This window comes from Larus michahellis, chromosome 9, assembly GCF_964199755.1.
Source record: "Larus michahellis chromosome 9, bLarMic1.1, whole genome shotgun sequence".
Taxonomy (NCBI): Eukaryota; Metazoa; Chordata; class Aves; order Charadriiformes; family Laridae; genus Larus; species Larus michahellis.
Genome location: NC_133904.1, coordinates 20,523,267 through 20,545,619, shown reverse-complemented (window position 1 = coordinate 20,545,619; position 22,353 = coordinate 20,523,267). Strand labels below are relative to the sequence as shown.

Genomic DNA, 22,353 nt, shown 5'->3' with positions numbered 1-22,353 from the left:
CCCCCCTTTAAATACATATAATTAACCTATGATCAAAATGCAACAGCCTAACACAAATACTCTCATGCACACACACGCCCCTTTTCTATATAGATATCTATCTATATATGTGTGTGTCTGTAGATATAGGGGAATGGGTATAGAAAGGAGGAATAATAATAATACATTACACGTACACATGAACACCCCCTCTTTAGTTTATATATTGCTTTTATATATAATGGGAATGTATATAGAGGGATACATAGCTATAAATAATACCATATACATATACACACATAAACACATATTTAAATAAAATATAGATTTATTCCTATAGATATGGGGAATGTGTGTGTATGTATAAGGAACTGCATATATAATCTGTTACACCTACACACAGACATTTGATGCGTATACTATGTAATACATGGTCCCCCCCTTTAAATACATAGAATTTAATAGAATACACACACTTGCTCTTATACACACATATGCATACTGTTATATATAGCTATCTATGTATTTATCACTCTGTGTGTATATACACGGGGAATGCATATAGAGGAATATACAGCTAGAATACATTATACCTACACATAGAGATAAATACACTGGGTTGTTTTGGAGTTGGTTTTTTTTTTTTTTTTTAGTAGCTCTCCAAGTAGATTTGGGGATGTATAGAGGGATATATAGCTACAAATAATACTGTATACCTTTATATGTACACACACATATATATCGTAGATACATACACAGTCTCTCTCACCCTCCCCCCCCCCATTTTATTTACACATAATCTTTATTTATATATAGATTCATGGGGAGTGGGGGAAAGTGAGTGCACAAGCGCGTGTGTTATGCGCTCCATGTATACTACATTATACCTAGATATGTACAGACATTGTATATATAGTCCCGCCCTTTAAATACATACAATTATCTGTTGTTACTGAATGCACACAACCCTTCTACATTTATCAATAAATGTATGTATGTATTTCTCTCTGTGCATATGTATTTATGGGTTATACGTATATATACATAAAATACATGAACACATACCTCTATTTATATAGCTGTACAGATACATATTTATATATATCACACCATGTATAATGGGGATAAATACAGAGGGCTATACATCTATAAATAATAGAGTGAGTGAGAGTGTGTGTGTCTCTCTCTATACCCAGTCGCTCGCTCACTCTCCCACACATATTTTATATACATGTAATATTTTTGTATAGATTGATCTATATAGCTGGGGGGGCATCTGCTGGGAGCCCCGTATATAATACAGTATACATATGTACACACACACTTGATGCATACACTATATAATACATAGTCCCCCTTTAAATACGTATAATTACCTGTCTTGAACTAGCATACACACGCACGTACCATTTATTTGTTTTTCACACTGAGTACATACACAAGGAATGTGTATACAGAGGGAGATACATATGTAATATGTACATTGTACCTATAGGTGCCCACACACACTAAATTATATGCATATACACAGACAGGGTCACTCACACCTCCCCTCCTTGCCCTCTAGCGTTTTAACCATACACCTATGTATAGAGTCATACAGCTCTATATGGGATGCACACAGAGAGCTATACACAAATAAAAGTAATACCAAATAGCTATTTGTGTACGCACACGTGTATTTTTAACAGCTATGTATAATTTATGTGTGTATGTATAGACAGTCTATACACACGTACAGATTTTATATACACACACATATATATATGCATTTATCCATACTTATAGAAAGTGTGTGTGTGTGTGTAAGTATCCCCATTTATAATATATTCTACCTATATATGTACTGCATCTTATATCTACTATATATAGAACATAATACATATATGTGTATAGATACACTCATATATAATAGATAAACTATCTGTGTATATACACAGGCTCTCACATACCCACCCATATATATATATATAAAAATTATATATACATATATTATTTTTATATATATATATATAAAATATTCTGGGTAGCTACACATACCTTTACCTGTCTTCGTATCTGTCTGCATACACACACTTAAATAGCTTTATATACACACACATATATAGGGGAATGTATGGGGAATATACCTATATATAAAATACCATGTACCTACACGCACGTATATACACACAAACACACATATATAGAAAATATACACATAATACAGATTATACATAATAAATATATGCAAATATACAGACACAGTCTCTCTTACACCCTCTCTTTTAAAAATATATATAATTATTTAAAAATATATACAGTCTCATACACACATATTTTTTTCTCTCTCCCCCTCTCTGTATATATGGGGAATTTATACATAGGGATATATATATATAAAAAATACATTATACCTATACATGATACACACACAGAGCTATATCCATATTATAGGTAATACATATTAAAAATATATGTATATGCACTGACACAGTTTTTATATATATTACATAATATAAAATACATCTATACATGCAGTCCCACACATATATCTACCTTTATATATAAATATGTATTTACATATCCCCATGTATCTATATATGGGCATACATGTATACACTACATTATATATATATACACACACACACATTCATACGCATACTATAGAATCCATATAAAATCTGTAAGCATATAGTCACAGACACACACCTTTTAATATATATTACTATATATAATAACATATCTATGTATATGCAGTTATACACACATATAGGCATATGTTTATATATAAATATATATACCTGTGGATATATATAAAATACATTATATCTACATAGGCATACACATTCATATTTTATATAAAAAATACATATAAAATATATATGTATATACACAGTCACGCATAAACACCTTTATAGATCTTCACATATATAGAACCATATGTAGACATATATTCATATGCCTGCACACATATACATGTCTTAATATATCAATATATATCTGTGTGTATATATATACACACACACATACACACATTATATACATATGTGTGTATATATACACACACACATTCGTATTTTATGTAATACAGAATACATAAAAAATATGTATGTATGTACACACTGTCACATTTTTTTATGTCTCTATATGAAAAAACAGAAGATCTCTAATCAGCACATATGTATCTCCCCATGTATATCACTGTAGGGATGTATCTACAAGGATATACATATATAATACATTACACATAGATATATACTTACAACCATGCACTTACACACACTTTTATTTATTCTTATGTTACATATACATCTATATATATCTCCATGTGTGTATGCATATATGGGGATATAAACATATAACTCATTCTACATATACATAGATACCTCTTTTATGTCTATAATATATACACACGTATACATATTCAGAGACCATCTCTCACACACCCCCACCCCTTTACATAAAGATTTATATATTTTTATATATTTAATAAACGTATTTAGAAAAAATATCTCTGTATACACACAGACACAACCTCTCACACACATCTTTATATGTATATAAAGACATACACCTATATCTTTATATATATGCATATATAGGTATATATACACAGGCCTCTGTATGTATATAAGTCTTCTCATATATATATGTGGATGTATGTTTGGAGATACATATATGGTACATTGTACATATATGTGTATAAACATGTATATATTTTTACTTACATCTTTTTTTATATATGTCTGTATACTGGGATTTCTGTGCATATACGTGGGATATACATATATAGTGGATAATAGATTTATATGCATACACACATATATACACATTTAATATATATAACATCATATATATGTGTATACAGACATAGACATATATGTCTGTATTTCACTGTGTATACACACTATATATAAGGATTATGTATAGGATGTATGCATATAATACTTGTACATATATATACATATCTCTATATATATGTACATGTATATGCAGACACACACATCTTTTTTTTTAATGTGTGTATATATGGGATATATAATACATTATACCTAAAAAAACCCCACACTTTTTTTTAATATATAACTATATGAAATTTTATATACTTTATATACATAAGGGGGAGGTGCACACCCACACACACCCCCCCCACCTTGCTTACCATGACATTTCCCAGCCCCCCGCAGCCCCCCGGGCCCTGCCCAGCCCCGATGGCAGCGGGACACCTGCCAGGGACAGCCAGGGCACAGCCCGCTGTAGCCTGACCTCGGGTCACGGACCGTGCCCCCGCTGAGGTCTCTTACCATTCCCTTCAGCCTTCCCGAGGCTGGCGCTGGGCTAAGCTCACTCCCCACTTCTCTTCTCTTCTCTCTTTTGTCCCTGCTGTCACTCTCGGGTCTGTTTGAACCGTGCTGCAGCCGGGACAGCCCAGCTAAGGGGAGTTCACCTCTCCCAGGTCTAACTATTCTGAGTGCCTTCAGGAGCAAACCCTCAACGTTTAGGGAATTACAATTTGGTACAAACTTCCACGGAGCAAACCAAGAGATGCTGCGGTGGGTCTCATTTCCAGGACAGACATACATCATTGTTCAGTCTCACCCGGTTTACAGCACACAGTGCAATGCAAAAATACAGTTCACATTTACATTTTTCAAGCAAAACTTACCACTGCTAGGCTCGTTGTAGTATCGACTGATGTAATTATTCATGTCATCCTCTGAAAAAACAAAAAGGCAGCCATTAGAAGACCATTTATATGATTAAATGGTTGAAGTTCCCCCCTGTGAAAGGCTCTCCTCTGCCCTGTGTGCCCAGGACACCACCTTTTGTGTATTTGTAGGCCAGACGACCAGGTGTGACTCGGCCTAGGAGCTCTGCAGGTAGGGGCACTGGGAGGGCAGGTTTTATTTCTCCTAAAGACGTTTCTCTATCTCATTTCAGTATTTTTTTTCATGCGGCCCAACACTGCTCCTCATTCTCACTTGCAATCCCCTCCTGAGACCTCTGCTGCTGTCCTGCTGAACGGCAACATCACCGCTGTCCCTGAGCAGCTTCCCCGTGTGTCGGCACTCTCTTTCCTCTTAGTGTCTCTAACTTGTTCCTGTGAAACGCAGTTGACTTGAATGAAGAAACGATATCCAGTATGTTTCCAGAAGACAGCCTAGAATTTCCCCTCTTCCACCTTGGATGACATGGCCAATAAAAGCCACACAAGTTTTCCGAAACAAGTGGAAATGCCTCTCCGGCTCAGCACAAACGCTGCTGTGGGAAACAAAAACCAGAGCCCAGCAAGGCAGCTCTCCAGCAGCTCTAAATCCATGTAGTTTTAATGTGTAAATCCCTACTTCTAAAATAGTATTTTCTTTTTTTCATTTAGAATGAATAAAGAGTTACTTTGTTGTATATAACATATATCTATAGATGAAAGATATAGCATAATAGTAACGTTACATTATCTGTTGGCTTAAAATATGCTATAAAGATTTTTTTCAAGTCAAGGGCATAGTACTACGCTTGTAGTGCCTACGTGAGAGCTACACCTGAACTTCAATAAAGGTAAGATAAAAAAGAAGACATGACGGCAAAAGGGAAAGCAGCAGCGATATTGCATGTACGGGTTTTAGATGCCGCAGATGACAGTGGGATTTCCTGTCATCTTACGGAAAAGCAGAACTTTTTACAGTCGCTGAAAAAGAAAATAACAAACTCCTCTTGTTGCAATTCTGAGCTGAACGCAAATATTGCTGCTAAGAAAACAGTATGGGCAATCCAGGAAGAATTTCAGGCTTACAAGCAACCTGACCTGCCCAATTTGCGGTGTATCGTGTGCTCTAAAAGCATTCTCTCCTTTTAAGTGCTCTTTTTGATACCGTGTTTCAGAAAACCATGCTCATCCCTTTGAGCCAGATTTTCTTCGTCCCCCTGGGCCTCTGTGGCTTCAGTCCTGCCTTTTCACAGCACATTGCGGTTTGCAGGTGAAAGAAACAGATGTTTTCTGGGGAACGCTTTCTCCACACAACAAGACCCAAACCACCAAGCACTCTGTACCTGAAATAGCTGCACTCGTAAGAAGGCAATCTAACCTGACACTGAAAGGCAACATGGTTGTTTTCCTGGTTTCATTGGATCTTAAAAGCTTTTTTGGCCCTTGTTGATCTTTAAATGCCTGCAGTCAGAGGTGTGCTTTGTGCTAATGTCTGAGTTTAAAAAAGAGGCCTCAGAGTAGCTCAAGGCAATGCCGCTGAATTAGGAGTACATTGCAAGGCTTTTCAGCTATCTGCTACTAAAATACACTTCATTTCAATCATGCATAATTTATATGCTAAATGCCACCAAACCTGCCAGCCCATATACATACAGGTTCTTGTTCAGGCATGGAACCTTCAGCTATGGTCAGAAAATACCTCCATATCTGTATTTCTGGTAACGCACTTTCAGCACATTTAGCTTAGAGTCTAATTCTAAGCAGAGAAACGAGGAAACCAGAAGTGCAGTTTGGCCCGGAGGAGGGCATGTTCAACATGGCAGGGGTTGCCCCTCCTCATCACCTGGCAAAAGCCCACGGCCGCGCTCTGCCACGGATGGGGGACTGGGGTGCTCTCCTTCCCTTTGGCTCTCACTGGAGTCTGCCCCAAATGCCAAGAGGCTTTGCACCCAAGACAGAAAACAACTTGGAAAAGTCACTCATCTGCTTTTCATGTCTTATGGCAAGGCTCAGATCAACTCTTCTTTAGCATTGCATACATCTGCTGCCCTGGCCATCCGTCTGTCAGCTCACAGAGTGTACCAGGCCACTATTTTCAAACCAATCAGTTGCTCTCAAACCAGTTTAGCAGCGAGATATAGACTGCTCTTTGTATCAGAAATCCTGTTGTACTCACTCGGATCCCTGGGAATGCAGAGGAAAACCACCAATCACCCTGGCCGTGCGTGTGGCCACTTGCACACAAGGCTGGGAGAGCTGTCTGCTTTCATGTTGTTATGTGACGGCCTTATTAACATCATTGTTTTACATTGCTTATCTATTTATCTATAAATAAAATATAGATGTATAAATATATACATGTGTATGTAAAATATAAAATGCATATATATATTTTTTTACCTGGAATAGGTTCTTATGAATAAAAACCAATAAAGAGTAATGGAATAACAACAGTAGAATAAACATTTCAACAACAGATTAAGTTTCTGAATCATTACATTAAAGCAAACTGACAATTAACAAACTCATCTTAGTCATACGGGACTCTCAGCTGCTTTGGGCATCAAAGGCTATAAACAATTCCAGTTATCTCTCCTTATATTCTGCATTGCTGAAAGCAAGGACTTTAAAAAAAAAAAAATGCCACAAATATACAACTAAAAGCAACTATTTGTGCATACAAAACATTTACACAAATAAAAAGTACAGTACTGCACATGACTCTGGAACGCTGCTGAAGTACTTTACGGTGATTTACAACGAGATGAAGTCCCCACTGCTCAGTGTGTGCAGTCAAATGGGATCAGGAGTACAACTGCATTTGCAGCTGGTGGCATGCTGGAAGTCCGTATGAGTGAGTAGGGGAGACCAGCTTTTACAAGAGGGACAGATTGCGTATATTATTTAAATTCTACAGAGGGTTTTCTGCTGCCAGTGTATTTTAGTTTCAGCTCCAGAAAGGCAATTATGAGAAATACTTCATTCTTCATAGCTTCCCCATTTTTTTAAAACTTTTTTTTCTTATTTCTGTCACCTTGGAATTTTCAGGATGCAGAAGACTTAATTTTCCTCCTTTCCTAGAAATAAACGCATCTCTTTAAATGCACAGCATTGCTACCTGCACCGCCTTTTCCAGAAGAGAAACTTTCCATTTAAAAGTCCTTATCCGATGCCCAAATGCTATTATTTATAGTAAACTAAGGAACTGGCAGGAAGTAGAAGGAAAAAGTATTTCCCTCATTTACCCTGGAAATGTCAACCTTAGATAAACGTCTGTGGATGGTGACTGGGATCCTCTTGCTACATGCACCAGGTAAAGGCCCTGGGGAGACCTTATAGCAGCCTTTCAGTACCTAAAGGGGGCCTACAGGAAAGATGGGGAGGGACTCTTGATCAGGGAGTGTAATGATAGGATGAGGGGGAGATTGAGATTAGGTATCAGGAAGAAATACTTCACTCTGAGGGTGGTGAGCACCTGGCCCAGGTTGCCCAGAGAAGCTGTAGATGCCCCATCCCTGGCGGTGTTCAAGGCCAGGCTGGATGGGGCTTTGAGCAGCCTGGTCTGGTGGGAGGTGTCCCTGCCCGTGGCAGGGGGGTTGGAATGGATGATCTTTAAGGTCCCTTCTAACCTGAACCATTCTATGATTCTATGAATGAAAGCCTTTACCCCCAGGAAATCTGGCGATGAAGATCCAATATTGGGTTGAGAAGGCAGAATGGTAAGAGTGAGGCAGCTCTTCCCCACATGAAAACCCATCCTAACCTCTGGCAAACAAGGGTGGTTCTACAATCTTCCCTAGAAAGCAAGAGTGATGGGAAGCAGTCAGATCTGCAGCAGCACTGAGGTGGAATTCAGCTGAGAGCAGGTTTTGCTGGGCAGAAGGAACGAGCAGAAACAGGCTGGTCTCTGTAGTCTATGAGCATTATCCGCTCAAGCAGTGCGGGGCGTGAAGGATTGTCAAAATCGCATGGCAAAATGAGACACCCAGAACTGCTTCACCTGCTAGTGGAAGATGCCAACTATGTAACTGGAAGAGGTGAGGCAGCAGAGTAACGTGGGACCACAAACAGACAGCAGGGCTGACTCCAACAGGACCAGGGCGTTTCACTAGACAGAAGGGAACGTCTGGGCGGGAAGGTTGCTCAGACTCCCACCTACCTCACACGAAGCCAAACCAGCCTTCCCTGACACTAACCAACCACTTCTGCGAGGCTCTCAGAGCAGTACAGTCCAATCGAGAAGGGGAAATAAATCCCATCTCTCAGCCTGCTACCCAAATCTCTATTATTGAAAAAACATGCGGTTCTTGGTCGGGATCCGTCTGACTGCTACTGGATTTTGTCTGATGAAGGTTTTCAAATTATCTGCCTGTTCTTTTCCTGAAAGACTCAGAACACACGCTAAAACAGTTCAGGGAGTAATAAACTATTTAGAGTATAGTCCCATATAATCTCATCTGACCCAAGAGACAATGTTGTAATCTCTCTCTCCTGGCCCAGTAAAAACCTAATAAATTTGGTGAAACACATAAATGCCATTCCACCCAAGGCAGATCTCTCTTTTATTTCTACAGTCCCTCAACAGTGACCTTTAATTGTTTCATCAATGACTTCAGTGAATGAGTCTGCAACACCCTTGCATACAATAAATACCATTTGCACATCTTTCAGATTAGAGGCCTTAAAAAAGGGATTTCTTTCAAAATATTTCATTATTAAAGTATTTTACTTCATATTTTTATTGCCATTGATTGTACTGCCTTCTGTCTCTCAAAGCTGAATTTTCTGAAACGGAAGGTTATTTTTTCTGCTTCCCACTGAGGATGTGAGGCCTCAGAGTAGAGTAATGTCTTACCCAGAAAGCAATCTATACTAGGAGGTTTCTATAGAAGCAGATCTTTCATCTCCACCACTGCTATCTGACAGTGTCTTCTCCTTAAAGAACCCCTTAGAAGCATTTGGGAAAGAAAAGCAGCATAAAATACACTTTGCAGTAAAAAACAGTAAGGTACACTCTGAGCAGGGAGGTTTTTCAAGGTACAAGTTATAAGATAAGTTATTGTCCCCTAAACACTTCTAGAAATAGGAACAGTGATGACAGCTACGCTGCTCTGACTTCAGCCAGTGACACTGCCACAACCTGACTTTTCCCAGAAAGAACATAGCCAGTATGCCACTGCAGTGCAGTACGAAAGGAAGACAGAACGTGCATCTATAGGTGTTTCTGAGAGCAGACTGGCAATCCACAGGGCAAATTTCCCCAATGAAGCGGTAACCTTCCCAGAGAGATTTCCCCTGCAGGTTGCCATGCAGTCTCAGGCATTCCAGATCTGTCTGACCTTGGCCATCTGAACTTCACCATCACCAAATTCTCAGCCAGACCTAGCCTCTTCTCCTCAGCAGTCCAAGTATGGCTCACTGCTCACTTGTAAAGCCATTTATTAAGGCACATGCCTGCTCCCTAGGCTGTGCTGTACTGTCTAGTCCACCTTTCTGGTCTTGTGCAAGATGACCTGAGCAGAGTTTTTTCCCCTTTGCTTTGCTGGCCCTAGAAGGTCTCTCTCCCTTTCCCTCTAGCAACATGGACTGGACAGTTTGTGCCAAGAGGAAACATGAACTGCCAGCTGGCACTTTCCAGGAGACTTCCCCAGCTTTTCAAAGGAGGGCAGATTGCCACACTAGTGCAAGCTGCAGAACTCACGGGACTGTTCCATTCACACGGATATTCAGTCCCTGCAGAGGCCGGATGGATGCCTGAGCATGTGGATAATCCACCTTGAGAGGAGCTGTCAAAGTTATCTTGCACAGAAAACAGAGCAACATATTCAGCCTCGTTCTACGTAAGAAATCAACCTGAGATGGAAGCTATTGCGCAGAAGGAAATCCTGGGATATGTAATGGGCTCCCTTATCAGCAGATACTGCTGGGCCAGGAAAAACTGGGACAGAAAACCAAAATCCTTAACTGACAACAAATTGGGTGGCTTTGGCCCTCGCTTTAGCAGATCATGCTGCAAGAGCACTGTGTGCTGAGTTGAGCATGGCTGAGATGCAAGACATCTGTGTGTCAGCGTGGCTAGTGGCTTTGGGCAGAGGATGGTCTGGGGACCTCGCAATGCTCTTTCCAACCTTGTTCTCTATGAATATGGATCAGCAGATCCACATCAGAGTTGGCTTGTTACAGTCAGCCTGAAGCAAGCACAGAGGAACTTGGGTCTGTCTCTGCAAAATAGCTCCACGTTTGTTGAGTCTAGAAAAACAAAGATTGAGAAAGAATACGGCTACCAACAAAACAATAATTTGCTGGGTAAACATCAGGGAGAAGAAAAGAATTATTTCAGCAAAAGGGTTCAAGAACAAATTGTTATAAACTGGCAACGAATAAATGTAGACCAGGAAAATTAGGAAAATATTTCTAATAATTCAGAAAAGTGAGATGCTGGAACAGCATTAGAATGGCGGCAGAAGGCAAAATACATCACTGCTGTCACATGGAGCACGATCTGTTTATGAAAGGGGTTATTATGAAAGGGGCCGCATGCTTGGACAGTGGAAAACGTTCCACTTCTGTGTTCCTTTACCTGTCAGCAATGTCTTCACACCTCTGCACCTTAATGATGGGAGACAACTTCAACCTCACACGCGTGACTGTACGCTCACCGCTTCTGGAAGTGAAAAGTTTCTACCCCACCCATTTGGTGAATATGAAATTCAAGAGCCCAGCTTCACTAACTACACACACATTTATGTAAGTGTTGCTTAAGGTTTAATTCCTTTGATTCCTGCCTGGATGATCAGTGCACAGAGAACCACAAAGCCTGAAAGAGGCACCTACACAAAGAAGCCAAATCCTCACTCTTCCACGGATACATGGAGTTTAACCAGGAAGTGGAGTACACTTACGATATAACCATTTCCAGGAGTAGGCTTCAAAGTAGATACATTTCAACATTTGAAAATAACCATAAACTATTTTTTATCTATTGTTCTGCCGTAACAGGGCTCTCTTAGAGCACTAACAGATGATCACCAAAGGAACTGGCTTAGAGTTTAGAAGTGTTCAACCAGCTCAGACTGCCTTGCAAGGAACAACTGACAAAATCCTTCCCAGTGCCCTGCTTTCCCTTCTCAGACAGCTTATGAATAATCTTAAGGGAAGCTCTCTGAAGCTCCAGAATGTTTCACGTTCCCGTCCCAATATCGTACTTCCTTCACTTACAAAACAGCGGGTACCTAAGGGGAGAGCAAGCTTTGCTTTTCTTCAAGCATGATCATAAATTGCAGCAGTCCCTCAAAGCAAAATACTTACTTCTAACCCCATAAAAATGGAAATTTGACTCAGAATAGCTAAAATAAGCTTTCTGTGATGCAAAGTAACAGAGCTAGGATTCGGTTCTTGCTCAAAGGAACAGAAGGGTGGCATATTAATCTTAAATTATGGCAGTAGTGTAGAATTTCAAAAACTGAAATGATATATGCAGGAAAATGAGGAATTTCCACTAGGGACTGTAATTCATATATTATGGGAGAGATTAAAGAATAATAAATTTTGGAAGGAAGTATTAATGGCTATATGGGGCACTGTGAACCTGGCATTCCCTGAAGCCTGGAACTTTGTATACCAAACACTAAAAATGATTTGTGCAGGAGCAGAAAACATTAGATGTTATTCTGACTATGACCAGTAACATACTGTACAAAGTAAGAACTCAGCAAGAGAAAAAATTTCCTTTATAATTTAGAGATGAACAGGTAGGATAGTATCTGCCATTATGTCAAACGGTAACCATCTCCGGGAAGAAGAAAGGGGATGACAAGCACTTAGGATATTTCCCTTGCTCTTGGAGAAAGGCTGACCACAATGGTCCTGAAAATCATTAACGATGCTGCTGCGCATTCACATGCAACAGCTTTCACCCTAAGCTCTTTACAAACTGAGGCAGAGAAGCTCAGCAAAGTGCTCACAGTGCAGCTAATGTCACAGCTTTGCCCTAGGTTTATAGCTCCTGGAGTCCTGCCCTTCTCTTGAGTCCATCATCTTTCCTGGCACTGATAATGGCACACTTTGACTTGCATGCTGAAGCCTGTGTTTTAGCCTTCCTGTTTGTCCGCTCTGGAGATCAATTTTTTGGCAAGACAAATAAAACCTCCATTCAAAGCAAGTTAAAGGTGAAAAATTTCCTGCTGCTTAGCCAAATTAATTAGAAAATACCATATATCCATACATTTTCCACAGAGTTATTCCTACTATGTTAGGAGGTCTCTTGGTGAACTACTCTGGGGAGACAGAAGCATGTGAGGCAGCAACCAGATCATTACTCAGATAATTAGCACAGGACTGACCAGGCCACAAACAGCTTACAGCTGTACCGCCTCAAGAAGTGTCCTCCAAGAAGAGGCATGAAATATTATCTGAGGAGTTATGGGATGCTTTCAGAGCCCGTTGACCATCTGACTAGAGCTCTTGCCTCTCGTACCAGCAATTAAGGCACTTCAGATAAAAAGAGAAAGAGGTCTGCAGAAAGAAAAGCTGGGTGAAAACACATACTGAAAGCGACCATATCAGCCGCACACACAGCGCTCTCCTGGTGCGGGCCACAGTGCATCCCTGCACAAATTCCCTGAGGTGCTGAGCGCACCATGTGATGCTGGGGTTACCTGACTGACTTACTGAACGCTGTAGTAAATGGTTGCACAAAATCCAGTGTAAATACCAGAGTACAAGCTACAGCTGCCCCTGAGGAGCTTTAACTTATGCACTATTCCATAAAACTCCCAGGTAGGGAAATGAGTCTGAATGCTTTCTTATTCCATAACCCCTTCGCGGTAAAGTATTCTGCACTGAATGTTTCCATTGTTCAATATAGATGGGGGAAATAAGATTAGCTTGAGATGGAATATCCCATTTTCTCATGCAGTATGTTCTCCAGCCAACTCAAGCTTGCTGGTTTGGCAGAATTCAGGGGTCTCCAAAGACCGTGATTTTTTTGAAGGCTGACAAAGTTAAGTTTGGCACAAACACATGCATTCCATGCCATACCCTACCCTCAGGTGTTGTATGTAGGGCTAATGTCCTGCCAGAGCATAAGTGACCAGCACATCAGAGCCTGTTTTGCCCAACAGCTGAACTGTAGCTTTTCTTTTAACAGTATTAGCAACCTAGTCCCTTATTTCCCCTCCATTTAGTCAGTGCAACTGCAGATAGTTTTCAAAGCTCACAAATGCCATGTGGCACACAGAGTGATTAACTGCAGTCATCATGCTGAAATCTTTAAGGAGGAAAACCACAGCTTAGAGAAAATGGATGCAAAACAATTCCTAATGTGGTCTGACACAGAGGTTTAACTTGCAAAACATAGCCCTTGATCGAAAGTCGGGATTTAAAACACTGGTGGCTTACAGTTCCAGGCAAAGCAAGTGGTGTGGAAAGCCCCGAAGACAGCACAGCACGTGAGAAGTAGGAGGATACACAAATGACCTACAGGTCTTGATTGTCTGTGCTCTGCAGAGCCAGGTCGCAGGAGTACTTCATGTGCCTGACCAGGAGGGGAGATCCTACACCAACCAGACATATACCTTCCACACTGTGCAAATGGAGGCACCTTCAGCTGAAGACACGCTCTTCTTCCATCCAACATAACACATTCAGGTTTTGCTGATGCAGTTATTGGTCAGAATGGCCATGCTGTAGATGAAGAAAATGTGGGCAGCTTGCCAAAGTGATAATGGTGAAAGCTGCTGCAGGAACAGCCAGCATATTACTGGGAGTGCAAGTTGGTGCTGGGAGAGATGGAGAAGAAAGACCCAGTTGAGGTGGGGAGGAAGAAGAACCAGGCAGGACTGCCTCATGACTTGCTTTCCCAGGGGTAACTGCCTTCTCAAGCTTTTCATTGAGGTTTTGAAATCCTGTAGCTTACACAGAAGCAGTCTCTAAGCCAGCACTGCTAGTGCAGGATTCAAAGCCTTGGTAGCTTACTACTACTTTCCTTTGCAAAATAATTCAGAAAATTACACGCAAAATCCTCTGCCTCAATTGACTGTTACCTGGATTGTGAACTAAAGCACTGATTATTATTGCTGGGTTTGTGGTTTCTCATGCAATCTTAACTTGGTCCCCTTGTCGGTACTCGACTGTGATGGCAGACTGTCACAGATGGGTGTCCCTTGCTGTAAGACCAAAGGAATTTTTTTTGTGTCCATCTCCTGCGTCATTCAACATAAAGGACAATTGTTCAAATGGAGTCACCCAAATTACGCTTCTAAGGACAACTGCTCAAAATAATGCATCTACAAAGGCTTTGTATGTAATATATGATACAATGCACAAAAAATATTTCCTCCTGTATTCTTTGATGACTTCTTGGAATCAGAAATTAATTCTGTATACTCAGTATGAATGTTTAAATACAACATAACTGCACCTTACCTGATATGTAAAGTAATATATGTTTTCTTATTTGCCGAACGTCTTTTTTCAGTGAAAAGCATGCATCTCTCTAATCACGTAACCTAACTGAATGTAGAAATCAATCCTGAAGATTGTGTGTCTACTTTGTTGCATGTATGGCCAGCATTTTACAGGGAAAAATAAATAATGAGTATTTGTATTAACTTGGATGATGGCATGAATACCTTGGACAGAAGAATTTTGAGATGAATCTCCACAGCACTAAAGTTTCAGCAAACCTCCTTATAATGTGCACAACATTCTCCATTTCCAAATGTAACCCTCAAGGAACACATGCATAAATTATAATATATCCACTTGGGAAACCTCTGAAATCCTACAAAATAGGGGGAAATGCATTTTAGGGGGCAGTCTGCTCAACTGCCTGCTTTTAAATACAATTTCAAATCAGAAATAATTAATGGCTGAATTGCGGTTAGCGCCTAGATATTATGAAGAGGAAAAAACAAAAACAATTTCTACATGCCTTCATTACTGTGCAGAGAATGGAAAGGATTATCATTTGAATATGTCCAGTGAGCTTTTTCTCTTAAACCTTTTGATTAAAGTACTTCTGTTACTTGAATTCTAAGGAGTTTGACCAAAATATGCATGCAAATCTCTAATTCAGATATATTCACATACTGCTCATCTGCTATAATAATCAAGCTAAGATGTCCAAGGAAAACTAACATATTGCTAAGGTAGAAAGCGTTGTCTCCTCTGGAATATTATGTTAATTGTTACTGAGATCAGGACACATTCTGCACTCCATTGGAAGGGTTCGGGGATCACAGGAAAAACAGCCATGTCATTTCCAAAAATACTTCTGGTCTAGCACTTGTGTGCTAAAAAATGGATCCAAGTAATCTGACTGTTGACATTCCCCTGAACCACACACCTGCCCAACAGACAGCTCACCGACAATGGACTGTTATTCACCAGTCACGTGGCACTTAGACATCTGAGCAGGAGCTGCCTACACAGTGCATCACTCCCCGTCTGGCACCAGAGCTGCCCTGTCCAAGCACAGCTGGGCTGTCCGGCATTGGCAGTTTTAAGCAACCTAGTGAGAACATAGCCTCTAGGCAAGGCAAGCTTCACAGCTGATGCGTGGGTCCTCTCTAAACCACAGAAATGCAAGTGGCCAAAGACCAAAACTGTTTTTCAACATTGTTCTCAACTTCCCTGCTTTTACCTCTGAGTGATTATCATTTTGCCAATCTGATTTGGCTGCTGCTTCTTTAGCGTTTGATGGATATAATCATGAGGACACTGGGAAGATACATTATAGTCATTTTCTTCCCGAGTCATTTTATTGGGTGTGTTCATAATCTGCTCAAAAATACAACAGCTCCTGCCACTTTGAAGCAGATGCAGCCTCTTTGCAAAAATGGGAAAATGCAGTCTCCAGGGAAAGTAATCAATTCCCTGGTAGAGCAAAAATATTTAGTAAGTTCAATAACTCCATGTAAGGGACCCAGCTGTGCCAGTGGGCAGCAGCACGCAGGCAGCACTCACCTCGTGGGGGTCGCAGCTCAGTGATGTTCTCAGTGGTGTCATCGTCTGAATCTTCAGTTGCTACCACCTTGTACCTGTTGCTGCTCTGTTTGTTCAGTACATGTGGGACCTGCAGCGCAGCCTCTCTCTCTGCAGCCAGATCCAAGTCCTGCTGAGCAAGGTGGGCCCTCAGCTGCCTGATTTCAAACTAGAGGAAAAAACACCACCACATATTCATGTATAAGCATGGCCAGAAGTCTATATTCTACAGTTGAGGACCTATTACTCATTTTATCACTAAACCACTACCAACTGGTGACAGTACACACGATGTGGTTGAGCCAGGATGCGAGTCCAAGCTTCCGATGCTCTCCCAGAGCCCATGTGAGCCGGATCATTGTTCACATGATCTAAAAATAATGACTGCCTCATGCCGTTCTTAATTTTGTACATGTCTGCATCCTGAAGATATGATTTTGGACAATTTTTAAAAGACATAACTGCCAAATCAAATGAAATCTTTATAGAATTCTTAACAGGCACGTACGGATTTAGGTTCGTGACAAACATCCCTAATCTGCTAGAGTGCGTAATGAGGATTTCTGTGGAGGGAGGTTCTCTAAGCAGTACCCAGGATGGTCCTCCCCCACTAACTGGGCAAAGGGGAGGGACACCACAGTCCTCTTCCAGCTTGAAATCTCAACAGTGTGCAGAAAACCCTTGGTAAGGTTGCCACTTTTCTGGCCAGTCCCCTCAAATATACAAGCCACGACAGTCTCTGCAGTCAGGAGGGGATTTGCCTCATGACTGGTGTTATACAGCAGCCGCTGACAAAAAGACAGATGCTACTGGGTACAATCTGACTGATGGACACAGCATTTTTCTCTTGTGTTTGACAGTCATAGGTCTTCCACAATGCAAGAAGGAAACTAATTTTTCTGGAGAGGCAGCAGAGACCCTTTTAAACCCTTAAAGAGGCACTACAAGATCCCACCGTCCTTCCCCTCTGCCATCCAGCACAGCTGTGGGGCTGTATGGCAGACAGTTTCTCTTTTTAAAACTCTTTTTAAGATCAGTAGTACAGCAGTGACCAAGTCACGTCTAATTATAGAGAGTCTGAGAGGGAAAAGCAAATGAGGCGAGTAATAGGCTAAGGCATTTAAAATTTAGCATTGCTGGGCCTGCCATAGTTCAAGGCCTGAAAAGCCATCAGAAAGCACGATGCTACGTTGAGCCACACTGCACCTGTCACTCCGCATTTACAACAGAGATGGAATTAGCACCTCCATGCTTGAAAACTGGTGTGTAATAGCATGTAGGCTAAATGAATCTGGTTCTGGCTCTTGCCTCTCAGATGCTGACTCAAATTACTTTGCTGTCAGATTTTGGAATCCGTCAGTGGACCTAGTCTGTTCCACCGCAGTCCACATCAGACACGGCGCAAACCCCAGGCGCGCTGCAGAGCATCAGCAGTTCCTCCAAGCCGTGTAAGCGACTGGAAGGGAAACAAGACAGAGTTTCCGCAGATTTTAGAAATAAAAAAAAAAAGAGGGAAGAAAAAGGGATTCCAGTTTGCCACATCTGGAGACTATCTGCTTTCCAGAGCATAGGGGAAGGAACTACAATAACTGGAAGGCCCACTGCAAGGCTCAAATCTAGCGAGCAAAAGAGCAGTTTAAGCTTTCCAGATCACATTCAAACCACCCCATAGAGGGATCTAACAAAGCACACAGCTTTTCGTCTCTCTTGATATCAGAGGACAGAGGTCTGTCCGCTGCAGACAGCTGGCTGCATGACATGCTCCCTCCTCTTAGCCAAAGGTCCTCTGACAGTGGCAGTCAGAGGAGCCAGATAGTATCAGCAAATATCAAAATACAGCCCTGCTCCTTGATTCCTGCAATGAAACCTCCATGGCAGGTCCCAGGTGGTGTTTTTTGTGTTAACCTATCAGCTAGGAAGAATTAGCAAACTGGGAGTGCTAACTCTTTCCCCAGCCAGCCCTAAGCTTCCTGAGACTTAAGGCACCCGTGCCATACCAGAGGTGCCAGCATGAATGTGTCATCCAGCCGTGAAAGGACTGTCTGGAGTTCAGCTTTACAACACAAGAGAATTTCAGGTTTTATCCTTGACTTCAAAGAAAAAGAAATCCCAAAATATCTTATGTTTCACCTTTAAAGGGAGAAAGATACCCTTTCAGACACTCCCTTGGTTTAAATGAAGAAATGCACTCAAACATGATAGGCAAAAAATAAATCTGGAGACTTTTTAAAAAAATAGTGCCTAACCGTATCTACTTGCCTGGCTCAAACTAAATGGCAATAAGAATTAGGCATCATTACTGTTTTTCTACATTTCACTTTTCTTCCTTCAAAAACATTCCTGTGTGTCAGAAAAAGAAATATTGCCACTAAAATGCTTAATTCTGGCCTAGAGGCAGGATATGATTTCTTTTTTCATGGAAGAGAAAAAAACGGCAGGTATTTTATAACACAAATAGATAAAACTACCTAAAGTCAGCTCAACAATTCTATTTCTGCACCACGCCTAATTTAACCTGCTTAAGCATTTACGAAGATTGGTTGAACCTTGCAACAAACAAAAGATTGTAGGGAATCACTGCATTTTACAGATGTGAAAAAGGAAGCACATTAGGTGATCTTTCCTGCTACGCTGAACCTACAGCAAAAATGAGGGAAGAGACCAGACTTTCTGATGCTCACTTACGCGTTCCAATCAATAAAGAAAGCGTTTCCAAATATCCACAGATTGTTGTCAATCTTAAAATTTCCATGCCCAGTCACCACTCAGTTTTTAGTAGATGAGTTCATAAATTCTATTGTTCAATACAGCTCTGCCAACAAGCTATGAACTACTCGGCCTGGCATGCTGGATCAAGCAGTAGTCTGCAACCATTGCTGGGATCACCTGGGATCATTGCTGGACAACTACACTTTGTCCAAACAATTCTTTATTTCCTATTTATATGGGAAAAATTACTATCCTGCTTGAATCCTAACCACAGTACAGCATGAGAAACTGGATTACTGCCAGAGTTACTCAGGTGAACAGCGAGTACCGCTGGGAATGCGAAAAACAGAACGGGCTTTGCTGCCATCTTACGGTTGAAAAGCAGAAATACATGCTTGTGCCTACAGCAGCAGAGGAAGCACCTGCCTAGGAAGATCGCACAAACGTCACATTCGAGCAGAAACTGAAACCTAGACCTGGTGTCTTGGCTCATGCAACGCCTCCGTCATCCGCTGCCTGAGAAGTGTATGCAGGACTTGCAACTTTTTAAGTGATATGTGAACCCTCTTTTATTGCTAGCTGCAAACACAATCCACATGCTTGTCTTATTTTCAGCTCTTAACACGGAGCTAGTTCAGCTGGTCTAAAATCCAGAGCTGAACATGAGACTATCAAGAGCAGATATAAGGATTGAATTCCTGGGCACAGTAAAGCAGCACAGTGCTCTGGACCCCAACATCCTGTGCAAGGTGAATAATAGCACACACAGAGATGTTCAGAAAGATAACAGCAGAAACTGATGTTGCCTACGAAACCACGCAGCTGCATCTGGTTAACACAGGCTCTACCTTCCACTTTTCCATTACCTCAGATGGTCAGCTTCCAGGTCCCACTTATGTTTGCCCCAAAGTCTGTGTAGTCATTGAAACAGCGGAAAGCTAGAATTAAATACTGTTGTGTAAGCAAAAACCTGTATTTGTTTTATCGACAGAGAAGAAGGTATTCATTGTAATAATGGTGTTTGTCTCACTCCCACATTTTACTGTCACTGATGCAAAGTGATCCATACAACATGTTCCACAGAGATGCAGAAGCATAACTCTGTTACAGACACAGAGCATAAGACAGAGTCAAAACCCAAACCAATATACTGCTTCCAAATGCAAAACCAAACTCTCTGTGTCTCTAGCATGTTCAAAAAGGGACTGGGTAGGATGGAAAAATCACCATTTATCAAAAGGATTCATTTAAGAAAACAAAAGGACATTCGATAAAATATCTAGGAAAAGTTAAACAAGAAACAAAGATTCTTGCTCACAAAAGGCACGCATCTACTCTGGAGATCAGTTCAATATTCATTGTTTCCAATTATTACTTAAAAACGATCCCAAGATATTGTAGAAGCTGGAATACAGTTTTAGCCACTAAAAGCAACCCACTAAAAACAAAGGTTAAGTCTAAGAGAAGTAGGTGTTCCTTACGGGCATAATTCAATGAGAGACTGCATGAGCAAATTATGTTGTAGGTGCTTTTATCTATTGAACATGATATTGAACACTGACCTCGGGCAGTTCTAATGGGTAAAAGAGCTAATGAGATTGCTCTGACTGCATGTCATGCAGCCCAGGGCAGGTTAAATAAATCATTAAAAGGTATAAAATATAACAGTCTTTTTAAGTAAAAATTCTGGGCCAAGTTAAACACATGAAATTTCTATTTGCGTAGGAGCTGATGTAGCTATCTGAATGTAGCCCTGGGCCTCTCTGATACAGAAAACTGCAGGAGAGCCATACTGAGAAACTGTGTTTCGTGTTTTCAGGTAGACCATCCTTCCCTCAGCCTGTAATGAAGGATGCTTATTATGCATATTATGCATATCATGAGGAAAAAAAGAAAAAAAGCATACAAACTTACACACGTGCTTTGATTTGTTTAAATTTGGACTTATAGGTATCATCTCTGTTTTAAGAACCTTCTAAATGCCACAGAGAGCCAGTGGGCAAGTTATGCTGTTGTGTGGAAGGTAACTTGTTGCGATCAAGGAGACTAAGGTAAACCACCTCTTGACTCAAGATAATTACAAACTGAGCACTTGAGACTGCTACTGATATTATTTACCAGGACATCTATCATATTCATTATCATTAATTACATACACTTTGGTAGCTTCTGGTGGGCTCCTTTATCAATACGTTCCTAACATACTTTTCAATGGAAAAAATATATTTGAAAACTTCATAGAATGACAGCATGATCCAGGCTGAAATGGACCTGTGAAGGTCATCTAGCCCAACACCCTGCTTAAAGCAAGTCCATTTAGCTCAGGCTGGTAAAAGCCTGTCCTGTCAAGTTGAACATCTCCGAGGTTACATATACCACAACCTCCCTGGCAATCTGCTCCAGTGCCTAACTATTCTCCTAGCAAAAATGTTTGTTCTTATATTTAAAAGGAATTTTGCACATTCCAAGCTTGTCTACTGTCAGTGTGCACCTCTGAGAAGAGCCTGGTTACATCTTCTCACGAGGAAGTTGAAGACCACACAATAACGGTGTGATACACATGGCTAATGTGAAAATGATAAATTTGAATGTATTCAGTGTTTTCAAAAATTTTACCTGTCCTCCTGTATCACAAGCTTCACAATATTTTGGCAGGAAACAAACCAGAAAGAACTATGGGGCACACCTGTGCACTTCCTCCCTCAAAGAATGCATAACGTGATTATTTATAAGCAAGTAAAATGAGAGACCTACCCAGAGCTCTAGATAACATCTCAGTTTACATGCCTGGTTATATAAAACATGCCACCCATCCTATCTGATATTTTACAACATGCATATAAGACTCAAAAAGGGACTTAGCAGTGAATCATATAGTAGTTCCCTTTAATGGTCCAGCAACAGAGTATGATTGACACAGTTTCAGAGAGATCAATGAACATTTTAGCCAGAAGCTTACTTGTGTCTAATGCGGCAGCAATAACTTTGCTCAA

At 40.7% G+C, this 22,353-nt stretch overlaps 1 protein-coding gene across 3 annotated transcripts in view; it reads right to left on the bottom strand.

The window, feature by feature from the left end:
* Window positions 1-22,353, bottom strand: part of TMEM266 (transmembrane protein 266) — an 89,688-nt gene that overhangs the window by 1,814 nt on the left and 65,521 nt on the right. For all 3 annotated transcript variants that reach the window (XM_074599770.1, XM_074599771.1, XM_074599772.1), the window contains exons 11-12: window positions 16,634-16,820; window positions 4,628-4,678 (exon numbers count right to left, since the gene is read on the bottom strand). In XM_074599770.1, the coding sequence (XP_074455871.1) occupies window positions 4,628-4,678; window positions 16,634-16,820 (238 nt within the window). The remainder of the gene's footprint in view (window positions 1-4,627; window positions 4,679-16,633; window positions 16,821-22,353) is intronic.